The sequence below is a fragment of the Terrapene carolina genome, unplaced genomic scaffold, assembly GCF_002925995.2.
Source record: "Terrapene carolina triunguis isolate 2854851 unplaced genomic scaffold, T_m_triunguis-2.0 Scaffold58, whole genome shotgun sequence".
Lineage (NCBI taxonomy): Eukaryota > Metazoa > Chordata > Testudines > Emydidae > Terrapene > Terrapene triunguis.
In genome coordinates this window covers 43,477,059-43,502,578 of record NW_020664409.1, presented here as the reverse complement: position 1 = coordinate 43,502,578, position 25,520 = coordinate 43,477,059, and the positions used below count along the sequence as shown (strand labels likewise).

The following is a 25,520-nucleotide window of genomic DNA, read 5'->3' as shown; positions in this document are numbered from 1 at the left end:
GTTGTTCTGAAGAGAAGACTGCAAGGAGGAAAAGAAGAAGCACATCCTCCAAAAGTGCAGCACAGAGCTTTGCTATTGCAATTTAATATTAAAGTAATTTGCTTCAATGAGTCTGTGGCTTCTCTCTCAAAGTGTCATCTGAGGTGCCTTTCACTAAAGGACAGCAGAAAGGAAATAAACACGAAGTCTCCATCACCGACATCTTTGCAATATCTAATCTATTAATTTTCCTTTGATATTTATAATGCAACCACCATTGAACTAGCTATGTGCTAATATAACACTAATGGCCAATGGAAATGTCTCTTCGGTTTAGCGTTGCTGCTCAGTGCCTAGATGTGTTTAGAACATTCTTCATAGAAATGAAACAACAACTTGCTGCTTCAGGAAAATAGCATAAAGGTAAACAAGCTCTTTCAACAGTGATTTAAAAAAAAAAGTGTTTCAAGAGTTAAGCAATGAGAGACTTTGAGAACCATACCCCGGGATGTTTAGCTCTTTTTGATTCATCTTTTAGCCTTCATTTTTACCTTGGCACAAAACCACTGAAAATGGTCCAAAAGCTATAAACTTCTACTGAGGTCATTTTTGCAATACTGTGGTGCTACAGTTCTGTTCAAACACGGCAGGCTGTGTGTGACTCACTCAGTTCATTAGTAAGACCAGTCTATCCTGTGAACATATTGAAAAGAGCGGCATCTAGTGGTTCCTATTAGCAGCTGATTTGCACATGTCAAACCAAAACCTTTACTAATGAGAAGGTTATAGAGGTGAAATGAAACAGAAGATAAATGGACAATTATAACGTGGCTCTTTAAAAAACAAACTATACATTAAGAACAATAATGCTGAAGAGAAAGCTTAGCCGGAAAATGTCCCTTGTTTGTGTGGGAAATTGCTTTCGTTAGGCTTTTTCATCTGGCTAAACCACGAGCCAGAATTGCTTTGCCAGAGGCAGCAAACCTTACGCTGAAGCAGGTGGGTGTATCCTCGTGAGCTGCTCTTCAGGGTGAGACTCACTGCACAGGAATGAGACGTGGCATGTCAGAAACAATCAAACAGGAAGGAATTTGCCATTGATAAAGCATGAATATGACTGGAGAATGATCATCAAGTTCTGTGTCAGCTTACAAAGCGTTTACTATGCAACTAACTGTTCTCCTCCCTGGGTTGATTGGCATTTTCACTCTTGATGCTGTATGATCAAAAGTGGGGGCATAGATAATAATGGGGCATAATTCCAGCATTGATAAGGAGATTGCTCTGTCGAAGGAAAACAGATGCAAAACCTGCAGACATATCCCTATCACTACAATGATCAGCACCCCCCACAACACACCTTTCAAGAGCCATGAATCCTACACTTGCCTGTCACAACATGTGGTATACCTCATCCAGTGCACTAAATGCCCCAACAACAACTATGTGGGTGAAACCAGACAATCATTACTCTCTCTAATGAACTCACACAGGAAAATGACAAAAAACCAAAACACCTTCTCACCTGTCAGTGAACACTTTTCACAAAGCGATCACTCTGTGTCTGACCTATCAGTTCTCATCATCAAAGTAAACCTGCAAGATACTTTCAAAAGATGAGTCTGGGAGCTTTAATTTACTACTCTGCTAGACAATAAAAATCATGGACTGAATACAGATACTGGATTTATGGCTTATTACAATAATCTGTAACCCACTAATCTGCCCTCTTTGTGTGTGTGTGTGTGTGTGTGTGTGTGTGTGTGTGTGTGTGTCCTATGACTGCAAAGGTGTTAACAGGCACTCCATCTTATATGGTCCCTTAGAATATGTACTAACTACCTAAGCAAAACAATCTGTTTTACCTTATATTTAGCTGTGATGCAGGGAGTACCTTTCCCAGACTGGAAAAAGAGCTCTGTGTAGCTCAAAAGCTTGTTTCTTTCACCAACAGAGGTGAAAGATACTACCTCACCCACTTTGTCTCTCAAAGGCAAACAAACAGATACAAATGCAACGTTGAATACAATGCCTTTTCTAAACTGGAATCTTAAGTGGTGCATAAAAATCCATGTATAACGTTCGCCAAAATCTAGTTATTTAGTTAAGTGTGTACAGTGCTTTAAATATGTAAAGCCCCATATAATTACTAAAAAATAAGAACCATAAATAGACCCTTTACAGTATATTGATGCTCATATTACAGATATAATTAGAGAAGAAAAGTGAAGGTATGGTATCTAGAGTAATAGCTTACATTTATTTAGAAACTTTGCAGAGCGTTGTTTGATTGAACTATATGCAGGAAGAACAATCATTTCACCTACCACTGAAATGCAGCCACCTCCAGGTGGGAACATGAAAATAGTTTAACAGGACACGGCAATATAACAAAAATTTAGAACAAGATGTGAAGAATTCTGTGTCCAATTGAAACTGCAAGGAAAATTAGGTTGCACAATGTAACTAATACAACTGGAAGTTAGCCAGGATGCAGGCGTCAAAGTCCCTACTTACACAAAAAACTGACTCTCAATGACCTCAAGCGGTTATGACTTGTGTCCAGTCTTGTCTGAAAGACAGCACCTCCAGTAACACAGTCCCCCTACATCTCACTGGGGCATTTGTTCAGTGATGATTCTGAGGGAAGACTCCTATCACTGAATCACCACGACCACTTCCTGTAGCCTGGGTTTTTCCATGCATGTCTCCCATCCAGTATACTAGCTCCTGGAATTATACTGCTTATTGTGTGACGCTGTGATGAAATCACAGCCCTCCTCCAACTACATCTATGCTCATTCTCCCTCCTCCAGTCTTTTGTCTGGAAATCCATTGCTCATATTTTTCATGAAGAAATTTTTCTCACCAAAAAACCTGAAAAATCATTCATAAAATGAATCAGGTTTGCTAGTATTTGTATGTACAACAAGCGTTTTTTTGTCAATGAAACCTATCAGCTAATGCTTCCCTACCCCATCAAAATTCAAGTAGGGTGAACCCAACCCTGAAATACTTAATTCAGAAAGAACTCACATTAAAATCAATGGGACTGAGAAAGGGTTCCTACTCCTAACGGTAGACCAAAAGAAGATTCAATGTCTTGTGCCATCTCAGCCAAACAGTCTATACCAGGGGTCGGCAACCTTTCAGAAGTGCTGTGCCGAGTCTTCATTTATTCACTCTAATTTAAGGTTTCGCGTGCCAGTAATACATTTTAACGTTTTTAGAAGGTCTCTTTCTATAAGTCTATAATATATAACTAAACTATTGTTGTATGTAAAGTAAATAAGGTTTTTAAAATGTTTAAGAAGCTTCATTTAAAATTAAATTAAAATGCAGAGCCCCCCGGACCGGTGGCCAGGACCCGGGCAGTGTGAGTGCCACTGAAAATCAGCTCACATGCCGCCTTTGGCACGCATGCCATAGGTTGCCTACCCCTGGTCTATACTCTATCTGCTGCAGAGCACTTGAGGAACAAATCCAAATGGAAACATAATTCACTCCCACATAGGACACAGGACAGGGGGATCAAGTTCCTGTATTCGGTGAGATTCTTAGTTTTGCACACTGTTGTTGAAGCCTGCCTCAACATACTAATGAAATAACTCCGAACTCCAAAACTCGGAACACAAAATCGATACCTAAGTTAATATACAAATCATGGGGGGAAACATACTACAATTCTCTGCAGAGAACTTTCATGCTGACAAACTACTGCAATTACTACACTGTGCAAAATGAAAACTATCACCGCATTCGGGATCACGTGTCATGACTCCACTCCCATGTACCATGTTGAATAATGTGCACCAGTACAGAGTGAGTGGGTGGGCATAAAAACTGCCATTCTGATTTGGTAGTGTTTTATATCCACTTTGAAAAAATGTAAATGGTTACACACGATGGGTAGGGGGCCATGGGAAATCAGAGCCGTTGCTCTTAAATTAGAAATAGAAATGGGGGTACACGAAGCATAGCACAAACCTGGAGAACAATCGCTGCATCACTAGTGTCAGAGAAAAGAGATTTAGAGGAAGGATGGTTAGAGGACTAGCCTAGCCTAGGGATTCCAGGGTTCAATTCCAGCTCTGGCACAAACATCCTATGTGACCCTGGGCAAGTCATTAAGTCTCTCTGTGCCTCATTTGTCCATCTGTAAAATGCGTATAATAGCACTTCCCTACCTCATAGGGGAAAGATACTACAATGATGGGGCCATATAAGCACCATAGGTAGATAGATTGAAACAGTGCGCCATTTTTTCTGCCAATGCCCAGACTATGTGGGAGCATAAGAAAAATATTTCCTGAAATTAGCCCAAACTAGGGCTGTCGATTAATTGCAGTTAACTCACGATTAAAATTAATCATGATTTAAAAAATTAATCACTATTAATCGCAGTTTTAATCGCACAGTTAAATAGTAGAATACCAACTGAAATGTATTAAATATTTTTGGATGTTTTTCTACATTTTTAAATATACTGATTTAAATTACAGCACGGAATACAAAGTGTACAGTGCTCTCTTTATATTATTATTTTTTATTACAAATATTTGCACTGTAGAAATGATAAACAAAAGAAATAGTATTTTTCAATTCACCTCATACATGTACTGTAGTGCAATCTCTTTATCATGAAAGTGCAACTTACAAATATAGGTTTTTTTTGTTACATAACTAAACTCAAGAACAAAACAATGTAAAACTTTAGAGCCTACAAGTCCACTTAGTCCTACTTCTTGTTCAGCCATGCTTAGAGAAAAAAGTTTGTTTACATTTACGGGAGATAAAGCTGCCCATTTCTTATTTACAATGTCACCTGAAAGTGAGAACAGGCATTTGCATGGCACTTTTGTAGCCGGCACTACAAGGTATTTGCGTGCCAGATATGCTAAACATTCACATGTCCCTTCATGCTTCAACCACAATTCCAGAGGACATGCTTCCTGCTGATGACACTCGTTAAAAAAATAAAGCATTAATTAAATTTGTGACTGAACTCCTAGGGGGAGAATTGTACGTCCCCTGCTCTATTTTATCCGCATTCTGCCAAATATTTCATGTTATAGCGATCTCGGATGACGATCCAGCACATGTTCATTTTAAGAACACTTTCACTGCAGATTTGACAAAATGCAAAGAAGGTACCAATGTGAAATTTCTAAAGATAGCTACAGCACTCAACCCAAGATTTTAGAATCTGAAGTGCCTTCCAAAATCTGAGAGGGACGAGGTGTGGAGCATGCTTTCAGAAGTCTTAAAAGAGCAACACTCTGATGCGGAAACTAAAAAACTCGAACCACCAAAAAAGAAAATCAACCTTCTGCAGGTGGCATCTGACTCAGATGATGAAAATGAACATGCATCGGTCCGCACTGCTTTCGATTGTTATCTAGCAGAAACTGCCATCAGTATGGATACATGTTCCCGGGAATGGTGGTTGAAGCATGAAGGGACATATGAATCTTTGATGCATCTCGCATGTAAATATCTTGCGACGTCATTTACAACAGTGCCATGCGAACATCTGTTCTCAATTTCAGGTGACATTGTAAACAAGAAGAGGGCAGCATTATCTCTTGAAAATGTAAACAAACTTGTTTGTCTGAACGATTGGCTGAAGAAGTAGGATCAAGTGGACTTGTAGGCTCTAAAGTGTTACATTGTTCTGTTTTTGAATGCAGTTTTTTTTTTTTTTTTTTTACATAATTCTACGTTTGGAAGTTCAAGTTTCATGATAAAGAGATTGCTCTACAGTACTTGTAATTAGATGAATTGAAAAATACTATTTCTTTTGTTTTTTACAGTGCAAATATTTGTAATCAAAAATAAATATAAAGTGAGCACTGTACACTTTGTATTCTGTGTTGTAATTGAAATCAATATATTTGAAAATGTAGGAAACATCCAAAAATATTTCAATAAATGATATTCTATTATTGTTTAGCAATGCAATTAATCACGCAATGAATTTGTTTAATCGTGCGATTAATTGTGAATAATTTTTTTTATCGTTTGACAGCCCTAGACCAAACAACAAAATAATTTCCATTAAAAAGTGATGAGGAAGAAGCAAACTCCACCAAAGATAGAGAAATAAATGCAAAAGAACATTAAAAAAAAAAAAAAGACAGAAATATGGGCAGGAAATGACACTATGAAATTCAGCTTGGGAAAATGAAGCTAATTCAGCTATAGGGAAATACTGTGAAACCCAGATATCCAATGGGAGAGAGAAACCTGAAATGCTCAGAGAGACTTAGGGGTGATCGTGGACAGCGAATCCAATTTGATCTTACATGGCAATATGTCACCCAAAAAGGCCAACACCATTTCAAGTCCATACCCTCAAGCAGCAAGTCTTGTAGGGGAGAAGCAGCAGTCCCTCTGGATGGGATTTGGGGAAGATCTCACCTGGAAAAATACGTTCTGTTCAGGTCATCTGAAAGGAGTAGAAAAAGGGGAGGTAGGTCAGGGCAATCTACCAAAACAGACTATGGAATTGGCTGGAGTCCTCTATGAAGAAAGAACGTAAGAGCTAAATGTCTCTAGCTCAGCTCAGCGGTAACTAAAAGGAGATACAATCAGAGGCAGTCAATGGGCCTGCTCCCTTCTGTGGCATTTCTCCTTTCAAGCTTTCCCTTCCAATCCCTCCTTCCTTCTTCCAGTTCCCAACTCTGGAACAGGGCCGGCTCCAGGGTTTTGGCTGCCCCAAGCAGCCAAAAAAAAAAAAAAAAAGCCGCGATCACGATCGCGATCTGCAGCAGCAATTCAGCGGAAGGTCCTTCACTCTGAGCGGGAGTGAGGGACCGTCCATCGAATTGCCACTGAATAGCTAGACCTGCCACCCCTCTCCGGAGTGGCCGCCCCAAGCACCTGCTGGTACCTGGAGCCGGCCCTGCTCTGGAAGCTCTTCCTTCTTGTCTTCTTTCCCATCCTCCCTCCTCCACCCATTTTTATGTTCCCCTTTTCTTTCCCTCAATCCCCTGTAAGATTCTTGCTCTTTCTTCTCTCCCACCCAACTCCTGGGAGGTTCCCTGTGCTCTCTCTTCTCCCCATTCACTACAGGGTTCCCCCTTACTATCTTTGGTCTCCCAGCACCATTGAGTGACCTGGTACTTCTCCCCTCCTCTCTACCAGCACCACCACTACACACACTGCAGGGCTTTCCCCCTCTAGGGGGTTTGAGCTGGAGCAGCCCCTTTCCTCTGCCTTTTGTCCCAGGAAAGCAACAGAGGGGAGGAATCAACAGCCGCCGCAGAATGGGGTTCTATGGCTATTCAGCATCTCTCAGAGGAGCAGCCTCTGCTGTCCAGAGGGAAGACCTGCAATCAACAAACAAAATGCTAGATTCCGGGCAGGGACTTGAACCTGTCTTCCCATATCGCTGGTGAATGCCCTGACCACTGGATTATGCACTCAGTCTCTCCCTGGCCCAAGGAATATTTGTTTATACAAAGTGGAACAGCTCCAACAGGTAAACTTGAGAAAGAGACTCTATAGCCTGGTGATTAGGACATTCACCTGGGATGCGAATGAGCGGGGTTCAAGTCCCTGCTCCAAATCAGGCACAGCAGGGATTTGTATCTAGGTCTTCCATATCCCAGGCGTATGCCCTAACCACTGAGCTAGTGGCTATTTGGGGCACTCTCCCGCCCTGTGTGGCGCTGAGAAACCCTTCCTGATTTCGCTGACCCTAGTATGTTCCCACAAAATAGTTCAGTTCGATGAATCAGCATTTTCTGATGAGAAAATGTTTTGCTGAAAAAGTCCAGACCAGCCTTAGATAGAATGTCCAAGACCCAGGCAATTGTGCTGAGAGCAAACCACTACCCAAAAATTAGAAGTTAATCAATTTATTGATCACCCAAAGTGCACTGACAGCTCTGTTGATTGAAATCCGCTCTTTATAAAAAGCAGGTATAGCACAGGCAACATTAACACAGATTTTACTGCACTGCCTCACCAGTTATTCTCCAGATGTAAGCCCACGGGGACCACCTCTTACAGCAATGGGTAGTTATTTTTCCATTCCCATTCAGTTTTTGGCTTCTCAGTGAAGAGGCTGGCATAAAGGATGCCAGTTGGAAAGATGTCTTTCTGTGCTGTGAACACCTGTTCACTAAGAATCTACACTTTTCACTTATGTCAAAATACACATCAGATTCAAACAGAGGACCTGGAAGAAAGAAAGTCCATAGCAGTTTACCAATACTACCTTGTGCCATGCAGTTCCCCCAGACCACGGGACACTAACACACCTTTTTTTCATACAAATAAATGTTCCTTTTGCTATTTCCAGTCTTGCAGGCTCCTTTCTCACTGGCCAGTAACTTAAACAGGGACACGTATCATTATTGCCCATTGGAGAAGTAAGTAATGTGAGGTGGGGAGATAAACTTTTCCTAATTCTCCACTGGAAAGAATGTGATAACCCACTGAACAGGTGCAGCCAAGAATATATAATGCCTATTTAAAAGCAGAAGTGTTCAATCATAAATTCCCCATTTGCAAGTTAGCTAACATCTGAATCAAGCCACATAGATCAACAGAACAAAAAGGAAAAAACCGACATATTTTGGGAACAAGATACATTTGAAGAGTCAGATAGTGTGTGTACTTCTCCACTGCCTCCTCATTCTGCAGTCCTAAACCAGAAGCTTTTGGTTGCTAGGAGGAGTTTGAAAACCGTATCAGACAAAAACCAAATAAGTCACTAAAATGTAACAATAAGCAAAGTTTTGCAAAGTTAAGAGAGAGTTTAAATTACCTTTGCCCTCTTTCAAGTATGACATTAAACATAGTTATATCATACTATAGGACCTAGACAAATTGGAGGATTGGGCCAAAAGAAGTCTGATGAGGTTCATCAGGGACAAGTGCAGAGTCCTGCACTTAGGATGGAAGAATCCCATGCACCGCTACAGGCTGGGGACCGACTGGCTAAGCAGCAGTTTTGCAGAAAAGGTCCTGGGGATTACAGTGGATGAGAAGCTGGATATGAGTCAGCAGTGTGCCCTTGTTGCCAAGAAGGCTAACGGCATATTGGGCTGCATTAGTGGGAGCATTGCCAGCAGCTCGAGGGAAGTGATTATTCCTCCCTATTCGGCACTGGTGAGGCCACATCTGGAGTATTGCATCCAGTTTTGGGCCCCCCACTACAAAAAGGATGTGGAGAAATTGGAGAGAGTCCAGCGGAGGGCAACAAAAATGATTAGGGGGCTGGAGCACATGGCTTACGAGGAGAGGCTGAGGGAACTGGGCTTGTTTAGTCTGCAAAAGAGAAGAGTGAGGGGGGATTTGATAGCAGCCTTCAACTACCTGAAGGGGGGTTCCAAAGAAGATGGAGCTCAGCTGTTCCCAGTGGTGGCAGATGACAGAACAAGGAGTAATGGTCTCAAGTTGCAGTGGGGGAGGTCTAGGTTGGATATTAGAAAACACTATTTCACTAGGAGGGTGGTGAAGCACTGGAATGGGTTACCTAGGGAGGTGGTGGAATCTCCATCCTTAGAGGCTTTTAAGGCCCGGCTTGACAAAGTCCTGGCTGGGATGATTTAGTTAGTGTTGGTCCTGCTTTGAGCAGGGGGTTGGACTAGATGACCTTCTGAGGTCTCTTCCAACCCTAATCTTCTATGAGTCTATTCATAGTGGCGATAATGATGTGTTTGGCTGCCAACAGTCCTCCGTGCTGAGCTGCGGTATTCTGAGGGCTAGCCAGATGGCTTGACCATTATATTTAACCATGCTCCTCCTAACTGGGACAATTTGATGCATGCCAGTACCATGGCTTCCTGTGTTAAGCAACATTCCTGTGTTAAGCACTCCTCCACACATCCATTGTGAGGATGCTACAGTCAGAATGGTTAAGAAGATCAGGGCAAACCCAAGTCTACCACAGTGCACAGGCTTCTACAACCACTCAGGATCACGCTTGTCATCGAGGCACCTGTTGTGTGCCCACTAGCGCTGCCATGATTTCTCTGTGCCATCGATGTGGCATGAAGAGTGGTCTGCAGCTGATGTCAGAAACCAGTCTCTTATAACTGACCTGCCCACACACGTCCCTGGCTTCACCACACTGCCAGTTTTGAATGGGCAAGGGTCAATGTGCGGCCAGTTTTCATACCTGGGACTAATGAGAAGATTTCCTATGCAGCTGTGGCTGAAGACAGATGGACAATGTCTCATCACTGACGACTGCCCTCTGACCAGATTTGATGGTGGTTTTAGGGCTCTGCACTTTGCTGATGCGGCTACCACAAATTAGCTTGGCAAGCTCCACATCCAATATGAAGACATTCATAATGTGGGCTTCATTTTAATAGATAAATTGTCACACAAATTACTTTGCCATCACATAACTTCCTTTTAGCAACTACAGCAACTGCTTACATGGAAAAGTAACATTTGGAACATATTTCATTTATTTAGAGCATCTTTTAATGCAGTTTGGCAGCTAGCAATAAGGCAGAGGAGCCAGTACCAGGTGACCAGCCAGCTGTCTGTGACTGGGGCAGCAAGTGCCCCAGGTTGAGAACCACTGGTGTAGGATAATCTCCATAAAGTAACATTTTTAGGGATTAACATTTTGCAGAGTTCAAAGTGAACACAGATTATTTTTGCACCATATTATTCAATAAATATAAAGTACAAAGAGATCCTCAAAACATGGCACAATTGGGAACTGCTGGCGGAACAATATGAAAATTAGTTTAGGGAAAAGAAAGTTCCAGTGGGATACCTTATACATGCTATAGATTTTCTTTCGAAAGGGTTCTTACTACCAAAAAAAAAAAAAAAACCCAAAAAATCATTTTTCATCATTTGGGTGGATTTTGTGTTACTTTAGGGAAAGTGATGTAAATGATTTACCATCACTGTAACCAGACCACCCACTCAGGAGTGGGAGAAAAAGTTTAGGCACTATAAATAAAGTTGAAGTGTGGCGTTAGTCTATACTTTGTAATGGCTGTAATAAATAGAGCTCTTTGTTGGCTTTTGCGTAGTTGCCGTTTAGATATTATAATAGTAATAATACTAGTATAATGAGCCCAATAACTCATTTAGAAACCAAGGAAATTAAAAAGGAACTTGCATTATGATGAGTTACACTTTAAGCACTAAACAGCTAATTCCAAGGTACATATCAGACCAGTGTAGTGTGATAGGAACACTAATGCAATGAATACTGGAATAAGTACCTAAGAACACCTGGGTCACACAAACTATGTAATAAAGTGGTATAACATTCCCCCAGGAGACATGTGGCAGAAAATTATTTACCTCAGCAATGGCCCTTTTTAGGATTTTATGCTCATGTATAGGGATTTGTAATAACTACTATATCAGACACAATGTTGCTAAAAAGAAACCCTTTTAACTCAAAAGAGGGCTTTTTGCCTCACTATACCTTATTTTGGATCTTTCTGTCCCAAATCTGGACAAAACAAAGGCCGTGTCATTTGCAAAATGGATTTCATTCTGGGGTACAAATAAGTGGTGGAAAACAAACATCATAAAAATGGAGTCAGTGGGAAGATGTATGACTGCATACAAAGACCAAAAATGATGGTGAAGGACTTGAAATGGACCTTCCCTGGAGGATCTCTCCCCCTTCTTCACTGGGATTTGTGTTGGCAAATTGTGAATTTCCATAATCTAAATGCATATCACATGCAAAACCATAAGACAATTTATCTGTTTCTCAAATCATTATGCCTAAGCACCAAAAGATTCACCTACCTGTTGGATGTGGGGATCATGAGAGCCAATGTGTTGATGAAGTATCACGAAGGGCAGACTGCAGAATGCCATTTCATTTTCATCATTTTGTACATATTGTGTCATGAGTGTTGTCAGAGTCTCTAAGTAGGACACTTTTGACTGTGGGGCCCACAATACATCTCTCCCTTTGAGCCTCATCTTCATGTCTCTTGGGAAATGTTGAAAGGAATTCTATTTGTGGTAGTATATGCACATCTTACCCTTGTATCCTGTATGATTTTGCCATTTTAGGCCTCATCTGTTGGTGATATTGGGCATAACATGAGGGAGAATGCAATCCCCATAATACATAACAGAGCATTTAGGTGATGTGTGGTAAATTGGATGAATGTTTCCTGAGAGATACCACATTGTCATGATGGCAAAATTAGCACTGCTTTATATTTGGTATGAAATAAATAATTATAATTTAATATTAATAGTTCATATTTATATAGCACTTTTCATGTGCATTGCACAAAGCCCTTTACGAAGATGGCTCACCATTAATGTCCTCATTTTTCAGATGGAGTAACTGAGGCACAGGAAGTTAAGTGACTTGCTCAAAGTCATGTGATAAGATAGTGGCAGTGCTGGGATTTGACTCGATGAATCTTACTCTCTAAGCGTTGTGTTCATTTCAATAGACCACAACTACAGAACATAGTTGATACTGTTTTCCTGAGGTAATCAGCCTGAGATGTAATTAGTGGAAAGATGAAGGAGATTTACACTGCATGGGTGGGCACATAATTACTGAATACTACTGGGATAGCATTGTTTATGCACTCAAGGAATCAAGGAGCCCATTTACCAGCTGGAGTACTGGGCCTTGAACCAAGAGCACAAATTTACAGCAAGCATGCTCCAGATATGGGATTAGCTATTAGTTACCAGAGGGAGTGGGACTCAAAGCCAGCTTCATAGCACCAGCTTTTTAGGGGAATTCACAAGAGGACTCTAGATTAGATCTATTGTCCTGCTGATGCTCAGTGATCCACAAAGTTCAGGACACCCCATCCCCACATCCCTAGAGTAGGTGAAGCACATGTCAGTAATGACAGTGACCCAGCCAATATACTAGTTAGTATAATATTACTGGTTTGAAAGGGAGATGATTAAAAATTCACCTGTTCCCCACCGCCTACTAGCTAGATGGTCCACAAGACATTCCTAATTCGTTATCTCTCCTGTACCTAATTATAGCTTTGGACTGCAAGCTCTTTAACATTTCATTCTCTGCCCTTTGTCTTGTAAACTTTACATGCTTTAATGCACCCTGTACCCTCTCCAGTGCTAGAAAAACAGCATTATTAAGTGAAGAACTATATCAGGGGAAAGTCCTATAAATCTCTTGACTAATAGGAGGCTAAAAGCTGCACAATTCAAATATTGGAAATCTACTTTCAGATAATCTGGCAACTTGTTATAACCAGTAAACAGTTACTAGTTTTTCTTGGTATTCATTATAACATTAATCATGGTGGACCCTTGGGACAATAGTGTGGTTTTAATATGCATGTCTATGGGAAATTATTTAGCAGAACAAAAATAACAATTAATTATGATGTCAGAGAGGAAGTCTACCAGTCTCTTATCCAAAAAATTTGTCACATTCATTGTTTCCATGGAAGCATATAATGTTTGAAACCAAAAATCACAAAGAATGGGGCCTTGTATACTGTGTTCTGGGTGCCTGGTTTCCAAATATGCTATAATATAAATAACAACTACATCCAAACCAGAGGGACAATTGTGATCATCTCCTCTGTGCGTGACACTCATTACATATTAAATTACACCAGGTGGGTGTACAGAGAGAGAGACTGTTCTAATAGCTGCAAACATGAAAGGAAATATAGTCAAGAGCAGACATACTCAAACTTTGCACTGCTGTGGGCCAAATTAGCAGTTTGCCCTAGGGTCTCAGAACTATGCCTGCCTGGCATACTCATTGAAACCAAGATTTTAAAGTATATCTCAGGCAAGTAGGATGCCCAATTCCCATTCATTTTAATTGGTTGTCCAACTGCCTTAGGCAGTGTTTAAAATCAGCCTACAAGTTCATGCTTTTAAAATCAAAAAGAAAGGTGCACACAGTATATTTTTTAAAAGCTTCTAAGTCACTTAGGAGCCAACGTCCTATTTTTTAAAAGTGAAGTACACACTTAGGAGCCTGACCTCTAGTCTGCACTTAAAGTTTTACTGGCATAACTATGTAGGTAAGGGGTATGATTTTTTTACTGACATAAATGTGTCAGTAAAAGCCTTAGGCCTGGTCTACACTAACCCCCCAAGTCAAAGTAAGGTACGCAACTTCAGCTACGTGAATAACGTAGCTGAAGTCGACATACCTTACTTCGAACTTACCGCGGTTCAGACGCGGTCCACACGCGGCAGGCAGGCTCCCCCGTCGACTCCACGGTACTCCTCTCGTTGAGCTGGAGTACCGCAGTCGACGGCGAGCACTTCCTGGTTCGATTTATCGCATCCAGACCAGACGCGATAAATCGAACCAGGAAGTTCGATTTCCAGCCGCCAAACTAGCGGCTAAGTATAGATCAGCCCTTAGAGTAGACACAATTATACTGTAAGTTGTTTTATACTGATATAGGTTATTTTGCTTCGCCAAACCAGAATAAGTTATACCAGTATAAGCACTTTTATCCTAGTATAATATCATCTGTGCTAGGGCATTTTTGCATCTAACTATGCCAGCATAGTTATAGAAGTACAACTTTAAGTGTTGACAAAGCCTAAGTCTCAATGAAAATCAGCAGGACTTAGGCTGCTAAATGACTATGTCACTTTTGAAAATAGATGCTTTTGGACATTTTAACCTCAACCTTCATATCTGCTTGTACTTCTGCCTTCCATGGTAGATGAGTAGAAAATTCCTGATTTAGTTCACAAGCCTTAAAAATATAAGAACATACATAAAAACAGCCATACTGGGTCAGACCAATGGTCCATCTAACCCAGTGCCCTGTCAAATCTGCAGTCAATGAACTTTGCCATCATCCTATGGTTCAAGGGAGCTAGTGGTAGGATACATTTAAGGGCCCAGGTAGGATGCCTTTTGAACTTCCCTGCCCTAAAGGAATCTAACAGCACAGTTATATCCATTTTTTCCTTTACCTAAGAAGAATGCAGACTTATAAAAAAAAAAATTAAAGTGACAAAGCTTAAGAAATAAAACATTCACAGTTCTGTTCTCTTTTCCTAATCTAAGGGCTGCTCATCTGAGTCACGTTTCTGTGATGCCAGCTGACGCGCCATCCTCTCCTCCAGCTGGAAAGACATCAGATCTTTCCTGGTTATTATCCCAACAACTTGGTTCTGTAGGTCAACAACTGTCAGGTGGCGAAGCCCCAAGGTCCGAAAGATGATATATGTGCGTTGCAGAGAGAAATGAGCCTGAACTGACACCGCTGATTTGTTTATGTACGGTTCCTGCAAGACAAAGAGAGAGAAGGTGGGGGTTGGAGAAAATAAGTGTGTAGCCATTCCTGTTACAGCAGGCTTCCTGAGTGGTGCGGGGTGAGATTACTACACTTTCTTTTATTTCAGCTGTACCCAAATCAGTATAAAGTACACAGTAATGAGCCCTTTCTTTTCCACTAAAAGATCAAGTTCACATTAAGCTGTTATGACTGGAATATACCCAAATCTCTCAGGCTGGAACAGCTAAGCTGAGCTCCATTGATATGGTCTGAATTCCTGTTTGGAAATAGTAAATGATCAAGTATTTATTAAGTCAAAGAGATGTTTAATAACTGCTCTCTCATTATACAACCCCATTTGTGACATCCTGTAATATTCTTTAGTTAATATTAGTAAAAATCAGAAATATATACTGCATGAGAGAGAACAAAGAAAAAATATATACAATGAGGTCTGCTGGGTGCTGAATGCTGATCATTGAATCCCACCTTAGACATAAATGTTTCTAGATTTAGCTAAAGCTAATTTGGTAGGTTTCCAAGGTAAATATTGGTATTTTAAGTAGGTGTTCACCAAGTTTCTATATCTTACCTATCCATACAGCACCCTACTCATAACTTCTATCCTCAAGTGCATATGGGTGCACTGGGAAATCAGTGGAAGCTCCCCACACCCACCTGAGGATGGTGTGTCTTGTAGTCTCTCCAGGAATATTTTTGGATAGTGGGTAGATTGGAACCAGAGGAGAGAGAGCATTCAGATGTCTTTTAAAAATATTTTTTTTAAAAAGGACTAATGAAGGACAAGATCCACCCAGAAAGTACTCGGAAGTACAAATTGAACCTCACTGCAACAGGGAGGCCCTCAGCAGGATTCATCCCCATAGGTCAGCTTGAATTCTGACCAGGAGCTCTATAGGAGCCTATCAGCTAAGGCCATCAAGAGGTTGCTGCACTGAATCAGTGCATCTCTCAACTGCCTGGCCCATACCCTCACCCCAGCCATTTCTGGCCTCTAGGCCACCTGGCAAAGTGAGGTTACAGCCACTTTGTCCTCCACAAACTCCTCCATAGTAGACTTTCCACCACCAGAGACTCCATGCTTTGGCTTATGTGTAACTTAAGGTTGTATTTCACCCAAAAGGCCCAAAAGGCAACACTACAAATACTTTCTCAAGCTCTTTCTACAGGCATTTTTCTCCCAGTAGCCCTGACCTGCTATTGTGGCTATTTGCCAGAGGTTTTTTTTCTGCTATTATGAAACAGATTTTCTTGCTTCCCATTGTCAAACTTTTGACATTTCTTGGTGCAAAACTGACTAAAACAGTGTGAAACAGACAAGGTGTGACATAAAAAATGCAGACACACCTCACTGATTAACCTCATAGGGAAATCAGCAAGAGTTGGTTAGTAGTTAAGATTAAAGCTCGGTGAATAATGCACTTTGTGGTTTGTTGGGAATTTTGAAAGGCTGAAAAAAATTGTGTCATGTCAAACAATGTTAATTTCAGTAACAACATTTTGTTTCAGTTTCAGCCTTTTTATTGTTTTGGAATTTTAAAAAAAGAAATTTTGAAAACATTCTTTCAAGTAAAAATATAGAATATAGGTTCAATTCAAGTAAAAATATAGGTTGAATAATAATATACTCCTTAGTATTCTTTGGTCTGGTCTGCAGTCACTTCACCTCTCAAGGTGTAATCTAGTCAAATCTCACAAACTAAATAGGGCCAATATTGTTTGGGAGACTAGCAGGGAAAACCCAGAGGCTGCAGGAAATTAAAATCAGTATCATCAAAAATCCCAAGCAAAATCTTGGACATATGTCTTTGATGAGCCAGTTTAATCAGTTGTAAGGAATTTCTAATTAATGAATCTACAATGAAGAAAATGAGCAACTACTTTTACCTTCACATTTCTCTACTATTTTGAGGAGCAGATAACTAAATGTGTAAAAACAAATATGAAATTCTTTAAATGTTTCAGAAGTAGAAAGCTCACAAAAGAATTAGTGACTTCACTGGATCACCAGTGGATGAAGAGAGCAATTAAGGAAGATAAGGACACTGTTGAGATGCTACAGTCCTACTTCTTGTTCAGTCAACCGCGAAGACAGACAAGTTTGTTTACATTTACTGGAGATACTGCTGCCTGTTTCTTATTTACAATGTCACCAGAAAGTGAGAACAGGCGTTCACACGGAACTTTTGTAGCCAGTGTTGCAGGGTATTTACGTGCCAGATATGCTAAACATTCATATGCCCCTTCATGCTTCGGCCACCATTCCAAAGGACATGCTTCCATGCTGATGATGCTCATTGAAAAAAATAATGCGTTAATTCAATTTGTGACTGAACTCCTTGGGGGAGAATTGTATGTCTCTTGTTTGGTTTTACCCACTTTCTGCCATATACTTCATGTTATAGCAAACTCGGATGATGACCCAGCATATGTTGTTCATTTTAAGAACATTTTCACTGAAGATTTGACAAAAACGCAAAGAAGATACTAATGTGAGATTTCTAAAAATAGCTACAGCACTCAACCCAAGGTTTAAGAATCTGAAGTGCCATCCAAAATCTGAGAGGAACAAGGTGTGGAGTAAGCTTTCAGAAGTCTTAAAAGAGCAACACTCCGATGCAGAAACTACAAAACCCGAACCACCAAAAAAAAAAATCAACTTTCTGCTGGTCGCATCTGACTTAGATGATGAAAATGAACATGCATTGGTCTGCTCTGCTTTGGATCATTATCAAGCAGAACCCATCATCAGCATGGACGCATGTCCTCTGGAATGGTGGGTGAAGCATGAAGGGACATATGAATCTTTAGCGCATTTGGCACGTAAATATCTTGCGATGCCAGCTACAACAGTGCCATGCGAACGCCTGTTCTCACTTTCAGGTGACATTGTAAACAAGAAGCGGTCAGCAGCATCTCCTGCAAATTGTAACCAAACTTGTTTGTCTGAGCGATTGGCTGAAGTAGGACTGAGTGGATTTGGAGGTGCTACAGTTTAACGTTGTTTTATTATTTAATGCAGTTTTTTTACATAATTCTACATTTGTAAGTTCAACTTACACGATAAAGAGATTGCACTACACTACTTGTATTAGGTGAATTGAAATATACTATTTCTTTTGTTTTTTACAGTGCAAATATTTGTAATAAAAAATCAATATAAAATGAGCACGATACACTTTGTATTCTATATTGTAATTGAAATCAATATACTTGAAATGTAGAAAACATCCAAAAATATTTAAATAAATGGTATTCAATTATTGTTTAACAGTGCCATTAATCGAGATTAATTTTTTTAATCACGCAATTAATATTTTAATCGCTTGACAGTCCTATAAATTATACATATGCATTACAGGTTGTAAGTTAACTGTATCAACTCAAAAAAGGGACCTGGTCTTCGCTGTAGACAGCTCAATGAAGACCTGTGCTTAATGTGTAGCTGTGGTTAAAAAAAAAATAAAGCTAACAAAATGTTGGGATGCATAAGGAATGGGACATGGAATAATACAAAGAATATTATAATAATTTTATATATATCAGTAGTATGGCCTCATCTGGAATACTGTGTGCAATGCTGGTCAACCCATCTCAAAAAGAATACTGCAGAACTAAAGGGGTGGGGGCGGTCAAAGAAGAGCAGTGAGAATGATCAAAGGCCTGGGGAAACTCACAAATGAAAAGAGATTAAAAAGACAGATTGTTTTGTGACACTTTCTCAGGATGCCCAAAATTGTAGGTTACCATGCGTCTACCTCAGTAAGAGAGATATTTGCTGGTTCTAAACTCCCTGTTAGCCCAGTCTGCTGACTATCCCAGACAAATTTCTCAGGACTCTGATGGCCCTTACTTTGCTTTGCAGGTAATATGTGCAGGTCCCAAGCCCCTGGAAGATCATTCTCCTGGAGTACCCAGCCCCCGTCACTGGACACTCACAAAAATTACCAACTTCATAGATTCTAAGGCCAGAAGAGACCACTGTGATCTAGTCTGACCTCCTGCATAACACAGGACACAGAACTTCCCAAAAAAGTTCACTATCTCCAAAGAGAGTGTGCACACCAGCTTGTTTGATTCAACTAATTCACATTTTGCTTAATATTATAGCACAGAGATCTACTCATAAAACACAGAAGTTTATTAACAAAGACAGAGATTTAAGTGATATAAAGCAAGGATAATGGAAACAGAATTGGTTACAAATGAAACAGAAGTATAACACACTTCTAAGAGACTAAACATAACTTTAGCAAGCTACGATCCTTTGGCTAAAGCCGTTTTCTTACCCTCCGAGTTTTTCTGTAGAGTTAGCTGGTTTTCAATCAAATCCGGATCCAGATTTTCATGATTTTCCCTACTCCTTACCAGGGGTCTCCTCAGTAAATAGATAACAGAATGTTCTTTTGCTTCTCCTTATATTTCCCAAGGTTCATAGGGAGTTTATTCCCAGAGACAGGGTGAACCGCTGGGGTTCAGATTCCAGTGTCTTCCCAAGCTGAGTTCACACACCCCTGTCAACCTGGCTTTTCCTGTTGACTTCCATGCAAAGGTAGTTCCCATTATATTTGGCTCCACAATGCTCAATTTACATTAGAAACAGGGAGATAACTACCTTGTCTCCTGTCTGGGAGAAAACCTGTTTCTCCTTTTGTTTGGTTACCGACTTTAAAGCATAATATCAGTGAGTATCCATAATTCTTCATATAGTATTAACATATATGTTTCACAATGATATTAATGACCCTTATGTTACCAGTTTTCATCTGATACCTTACAAGACACTCTTTATAGGTAAATACTATGTCAGCAATGTGTTAGGCATAGTGAGTTTGTCAAGCCTGTTAAGAGTAGCTGTTACATGACAGTGAACCCTTTGCCAGTTGGCACTGAGGGGCTCTTAAGGTCACATGTTTACTTTGGAAAGGAGAAAAAGAGAGGACAGCATAAGATAATGATATCAAGAAGATAGATCAGGAACTTGTGTTCTCCCAATCCTATAGTATAATACAAGAACAAGTGAACATTTAATGAAACTGAAAGAAAGGAAATTCAAAACCAATAAAAGGAAATATGTTCGCACCCAATGTGTGATTAAACTGTGAAACTCATTGTCGCAGGAAGTCATTGAGGTCAAGAATCAAAAAGAGATGAGACATGTATATGGACACCAAGACTATCCAGAGTTATCAGAATTAATAACAAAAATTTAGAAGGGATATTAAACCTCATGCCTCAGGGTTTAAACCCATCTCTAACTATTACAGATCAGGATGAGATCCATGTAGGAGGCAGATTATCCCAGAAGGGAAGCAAGGTGCTTACACTTTCCTCTGAAGCACCTGTTTCTGGCCAATGTCAGAGACAGAATACCAGCCTAGATGGACCTCGGGTCTGACCCAGTATGGCAATTCCTGTGTTCATTAGGATCACTACAGTGAACTCGAGCAGAGCTCAAAATATATATATATTTTTTTTTAATAAAAACCCTCTAAGTCAGTCCCAACTCTGAATTTCCATATGTGCCACATTTTATCTGTGCCTACTCTGTGCATTGTGAACTCATTGAGGCAAAGACTGGCTATGTTTAATTATTTATTTATTTTTCTTAAGCCTTGTACAGTGCACCAAAAACTATAATGTGCTTGGGCCCAGTATTCTGGTGCAGTATTTAGGAAATAAACATGGAAATGCTTTATGTTTGCTTTATAATGCTAAAGGAGCCAAATGATGACAGTTAAATGATCTATTCCATTAATGTTGTATCTTTTGGTCAATCTGGAATGTATTTTAATCAAAAGCCCCCTTGAAATGGTCTCCTTTGTTGTATTTTCTTGTTGGCTCATTTTATCAACATCTGTTACGTTTATACAATATGAATTAAAACTTTGGAATGCTCTTTGTACTCGGCTACTTTTGTTGAGAGTGTAACGTCCCAGGATTGGCAGTGTTTATGTAAGTCAGTGTGGCTGACACAGCCATCATAAACAAATGAGAAAATATAACAAATACATTGTTCATGGAGGAAATGTTTGTTTTTAGAGTTGGCTTCACTCTTACCAGATTGATGAAGAGTTGCTGATACTGAGGATCTGTACTGTAGCGGTTCAGCAGCGTGGTCATCTGTGGTGGATCAGGCAACTTCTCCACTGTTATCTGCAATAGGCAAGATTCTATTTCTCCTTCCAAACCTTTCTAATTTGACTCTAAACCATATGATGGATTTTCATCTGCATCCTAATTTACTTTTACCAATCTCATGTTTAGGATTTTTAAATCCTTTCTTCGTTTTGATAAATTAATAGTACTTAGCTATTCTATAGTTCTTTGCACCTTCGTTATGCATTACCAACATTAATTAAACCTCATAATTTGCAAAGGTGATTACACTCACAAAGCTAAATATTACCTGCCCCATTTTACAGACAGGAAACAGAGAGGATTGGAGTAGCTGATTTAAGGACTGTGTCAGAACCAGGATTAGAACACAAAAATTCCTGGCTTCCACTCCTGTGTGCCTCCCAGAGTCTGGGCTGCTCCAGGAGCGCCTGTAACTTATTTCAGTTTTATTTGGCTGTTTATGGGCTGCCCTTTTATTTAGTTTATAATTGTACTACTTATTTAACAACATATTAATAACTATTTTCATTCCTAGTACAATCCCTGGACATATCAAATATGCATCAATTAACAAAAGGGAGAAATAAAGAAAAGTGATTACCTTTTGGTAGAGGAGAAGAGGACAGCAGGAAAGAGAATCATGGTTAGTCTCTGTTTCAAAGATGGCTTCATGTTCCAGCAGCATGCATAGTTCTAACCTAATTTTTACAAGGAATACATTCACCATCAAAGCCAAATTAAAAAAGAGCCAACATAATGGATTATAATCTCCAGAAACCAGTGCCTGACAATGCTAAAAATATACAGATATGATGAGTCTAATATTAGTGGGCAATACATCATTTATACAAAGCAAGTTTTGCTTTCCTAGATTTCCAGCAAAAATCGTGTCTCTCTCTTCGGGTTTCAGTGTGGTGTGGAACTCCTCCCAACCCTACATTTTTTGAAAATGGATTTATCCCCTCTACATTTTTATTTTTTATCTGAATTAATATGATTGGCAAGAACTGCTTGTGTAGTCTATCTAGTTTGTTCCAATCAAGTCATAATTGCAGTTACAAAGGGGGTCAGGTTTGTCATTTTTTTTGTATAGATTTTTTCAGTTCCGCCTTATGTCCACATTAAAGCATGAGACCCATGTTTGTAAAAAATGTTCAGACTCATTGTGTTTTAAATAAGGAGTGAAATCCTGGCACCCAATTACTTCAGTGGGACCAGGATTGCACCCACAATCTGTGTGAGACATCAATCTTTGCTGTCTGATTAAATTCAAATGGCCATCTTTATCGATATATGTAAAATTTGTGGCCACTGAGATACACGTGGGACACAAGGAACAGCAATCACACAACCTTTAATTAGGAGTTCGGCAGGGAAGAGATTGAAATACAAGGTGACTTGTCTAAATGGAGAATGAAGAATTAGGATCAAAACTCCAGTTCACAAGTTATTGTTATAAACTCCCAGTGTTCTCAGAGTACAGAGTCTATGGGAGCGTAATATGCTCCCATACACAGGGTTCAAGATGGAGACCCAACCTCAGATCCCGCACTTCCAGACAGGAACACTATCACCCCTTTCTAGTGAACCTTCTGGATGACAGAAGATGAGGCACTAACAGGTTCCCAGAGGGAGGAACATCCAACTTTCCTAAGCCAGAAGATGATCAGAATGGCATGGGTCCTTCAAAGCTTCTAGCAAGCCTCCTGGCTGGCATAAAGGAAGGCTATAATAGACTCCAGCAGGAGGAACATCCATCTCTCCCCAGCCAGAAGGAGAGTCACATGTCTGGTGCTAGTGGGGGCAACTAATGGAGGGGGATCCACCTATGGAGGGAAATGATGACAGAAACTTCCAGGATATATATCAGTGCATAGCTCAATTTGTAGACAGTAGGAGAAATTTAAATAAAGGGGGACTATTAGGAAAAATGACCAAAAATATTTAATGAATTTTAAAATGAAAAATATGGGCAATATAGTGTTTTTCCCTCTGATTCCTGGGACTTTTTATAAAAAGGGGGGAGGGGGGGAGAAAAATGCATGTTGCCCATAGTAGCTAGGGACGTGACCAAGTTACTAGTTTTGGTTACCTGGAAGTAGGTTAAAGAGGGATTTATGCTTTAGATGAATATACAGTAACTAGAGATTTGCTGATCCAGTTTAACAGTGATTCAAGCTGTTCTTGGTGCACTCAAGATAATCTCCAGGAGAGCGTGTTTCTCAATCTTGTGTTATGGCAGGTAATGTGTTGGGTGTATATCAAGAACTTAAAATATTGCAAAAGAAAAAAAAATCTTATTTCATTCAAATCTGAAAGAATATGCAGCAATATACAACACATTAGAATCACTTTCCTGCACACTGTCTCAATTAGCTACAGTATTTATTACAATTTAATACAATTTATTTCTTCTCTTCTATTTGTTCAGTATTTTGAAAAACACTTGTCATCAAACCTTTCTGAAATTTAAAATGAGATATTTTGCCCTTCATCCAGGGCTCTCAAAGAGCTTTAGGATTATTAAGCATCCCTGTAACTGGGACATATATATGCCCTTTTCACAGATGAGGTACAAAGAGATGAAATAACTTGCCCAAGGTCACATAGGAAATCAGTGGCAGAGCCAGGTAGAGGTCCAGTCAGCTGCTCCAACCATTAAACACACTTTCCCCTCCCAAGAAAAATGAGTAAATAACTAACATAGCTCATATTCACTACTGCAACAAAATTACTCACTCCACATCCCCCCCAAACAACCTTTTTTGGCACTGACATTTTTAAAAATCACTTTCACATTATTAATGAGAGCAAAGCTCTGAGGCAGCCCTCGGTTTGTACCTAACTAATGCAGTTATAACTCTTGATAGACAGTTGTTTCTGAAGAGCAGCCAAGTACTCTTCCCCAAAGCAGGTACTACTCCTGATATGTTCACTGCAGCAGGGGACATGTACAAGATGAATATCCAGTAATGTAGTATGTCTTGTCTTTAATGTATTATGCCCTCTGCTTGCAAGGATCACCTGTTCACAGTTATATTTATTGGTTCACATTATATAACATTTCTCACAAGCCTCCAAATCACATTAAGTAACTGTGAATTATACACCTGGGCCAAATTCTGCCCTCAGATATTCATTTACAACTACTATGGGATCATTTCATCCACCACTGAAATGCAGCCACCTTCAGGGAGCAAAACTGTATGGCTTATCTCTGGGCCAGAATTCTATTTGTGGCTTTCAACAATACATTGCTATACAAACTAGAGATGGACCCCAAATGCAAAGTTCTGATCCATAGTGGTACTTTTCCAAAGTCTGGAGGTGTTCATATCCAGGATATGGTTTGAGCCTGTCCATCATACAAACCCTTTTGTTTTCCCACTTTAACAGTGTCTGACTGGAGGAAAAAGAAAGCAACATTTACCATGAGCTTAAAGAGCAGAAACATTTGCTCATCATCAGTGGTTTCATGGCTGGTTTTGGCAGCTTGCAATTTGCTCAACACTGTTCTTAACTAAACTCAGTGGGGAGTCACTTAGCAGGACTTTGAGAAGTGAGAGGAATTTGGCTAGTCAAAAAAGGCACACAGAAACACAATGAAGGAAATTGTTGGAACATTTCTGATAAGAATCCAATCCTATTAAAGCCTGCCATATTCAAGAGAAAAATGAGCGTACATTATTGGATTTGGGCCTCCAGAAGTCATGCGTTGGAGGTATAACAACATCACTCTTTGATGTTACACACAACATCCTTCCTATCACATCATCAAGCCTTAGAAAGAGCAGACCAAACATGTTCCTTGCACTATTTTTTGGACTTAACAGGAAGTGCTAGGATTCAAACTTGGACTCAGCAATTGTTCGTTTACTCTTTGTTTATTTAAGAAGGAAGAAAACCCTTAAGTAATGAATCTCATTTCAAAGGCACTGTTGTAGTTTTATATACTATATCTGTTACAAAACATGCATCATGAGGACACACATAATTAAGATAACACATTATTATCACAACCTCCAAGTGTCACATTCAGCATGATACTCAGGAATTAAAAGTATCTGACAACTTAGAGTGTCACCCTTTTCTTGTCAGAAAAGCCCATTTATCAGAGGAAACTGCAAATTCTGTGCATAGGGGGAGTGACATAAGAGGAACACAAGCTCAAAAGTAGCTATAAATACA

General features: G+C 39.8%; 1 protein-coding gene across 1 annotated transcript in view; it reads right to left on the bottom strand.

Annotated features, from left to right (window-relative positions):
* Nucleotides 1–14,970: 14,970 nt before the first annotated feature.
* LOC112101927 (chloride channel protein C-like) overlaps nt 14,971–25,520 on the bottom strand; it is a 107,688-nt gene continuing 97,138 nt past the window's right edge. Inside the window, 3 exon segments of the mRNA XM_026659506.1 lie at nt 14,971–15,201; nt 21,273–21,368; nt 21,934–22,030. Coding sequence (XP_026515291.1) covers nt 14,971–15,201; nt 21,273–21,368; nt 21,934–22,030 — 424 coding nt within the window.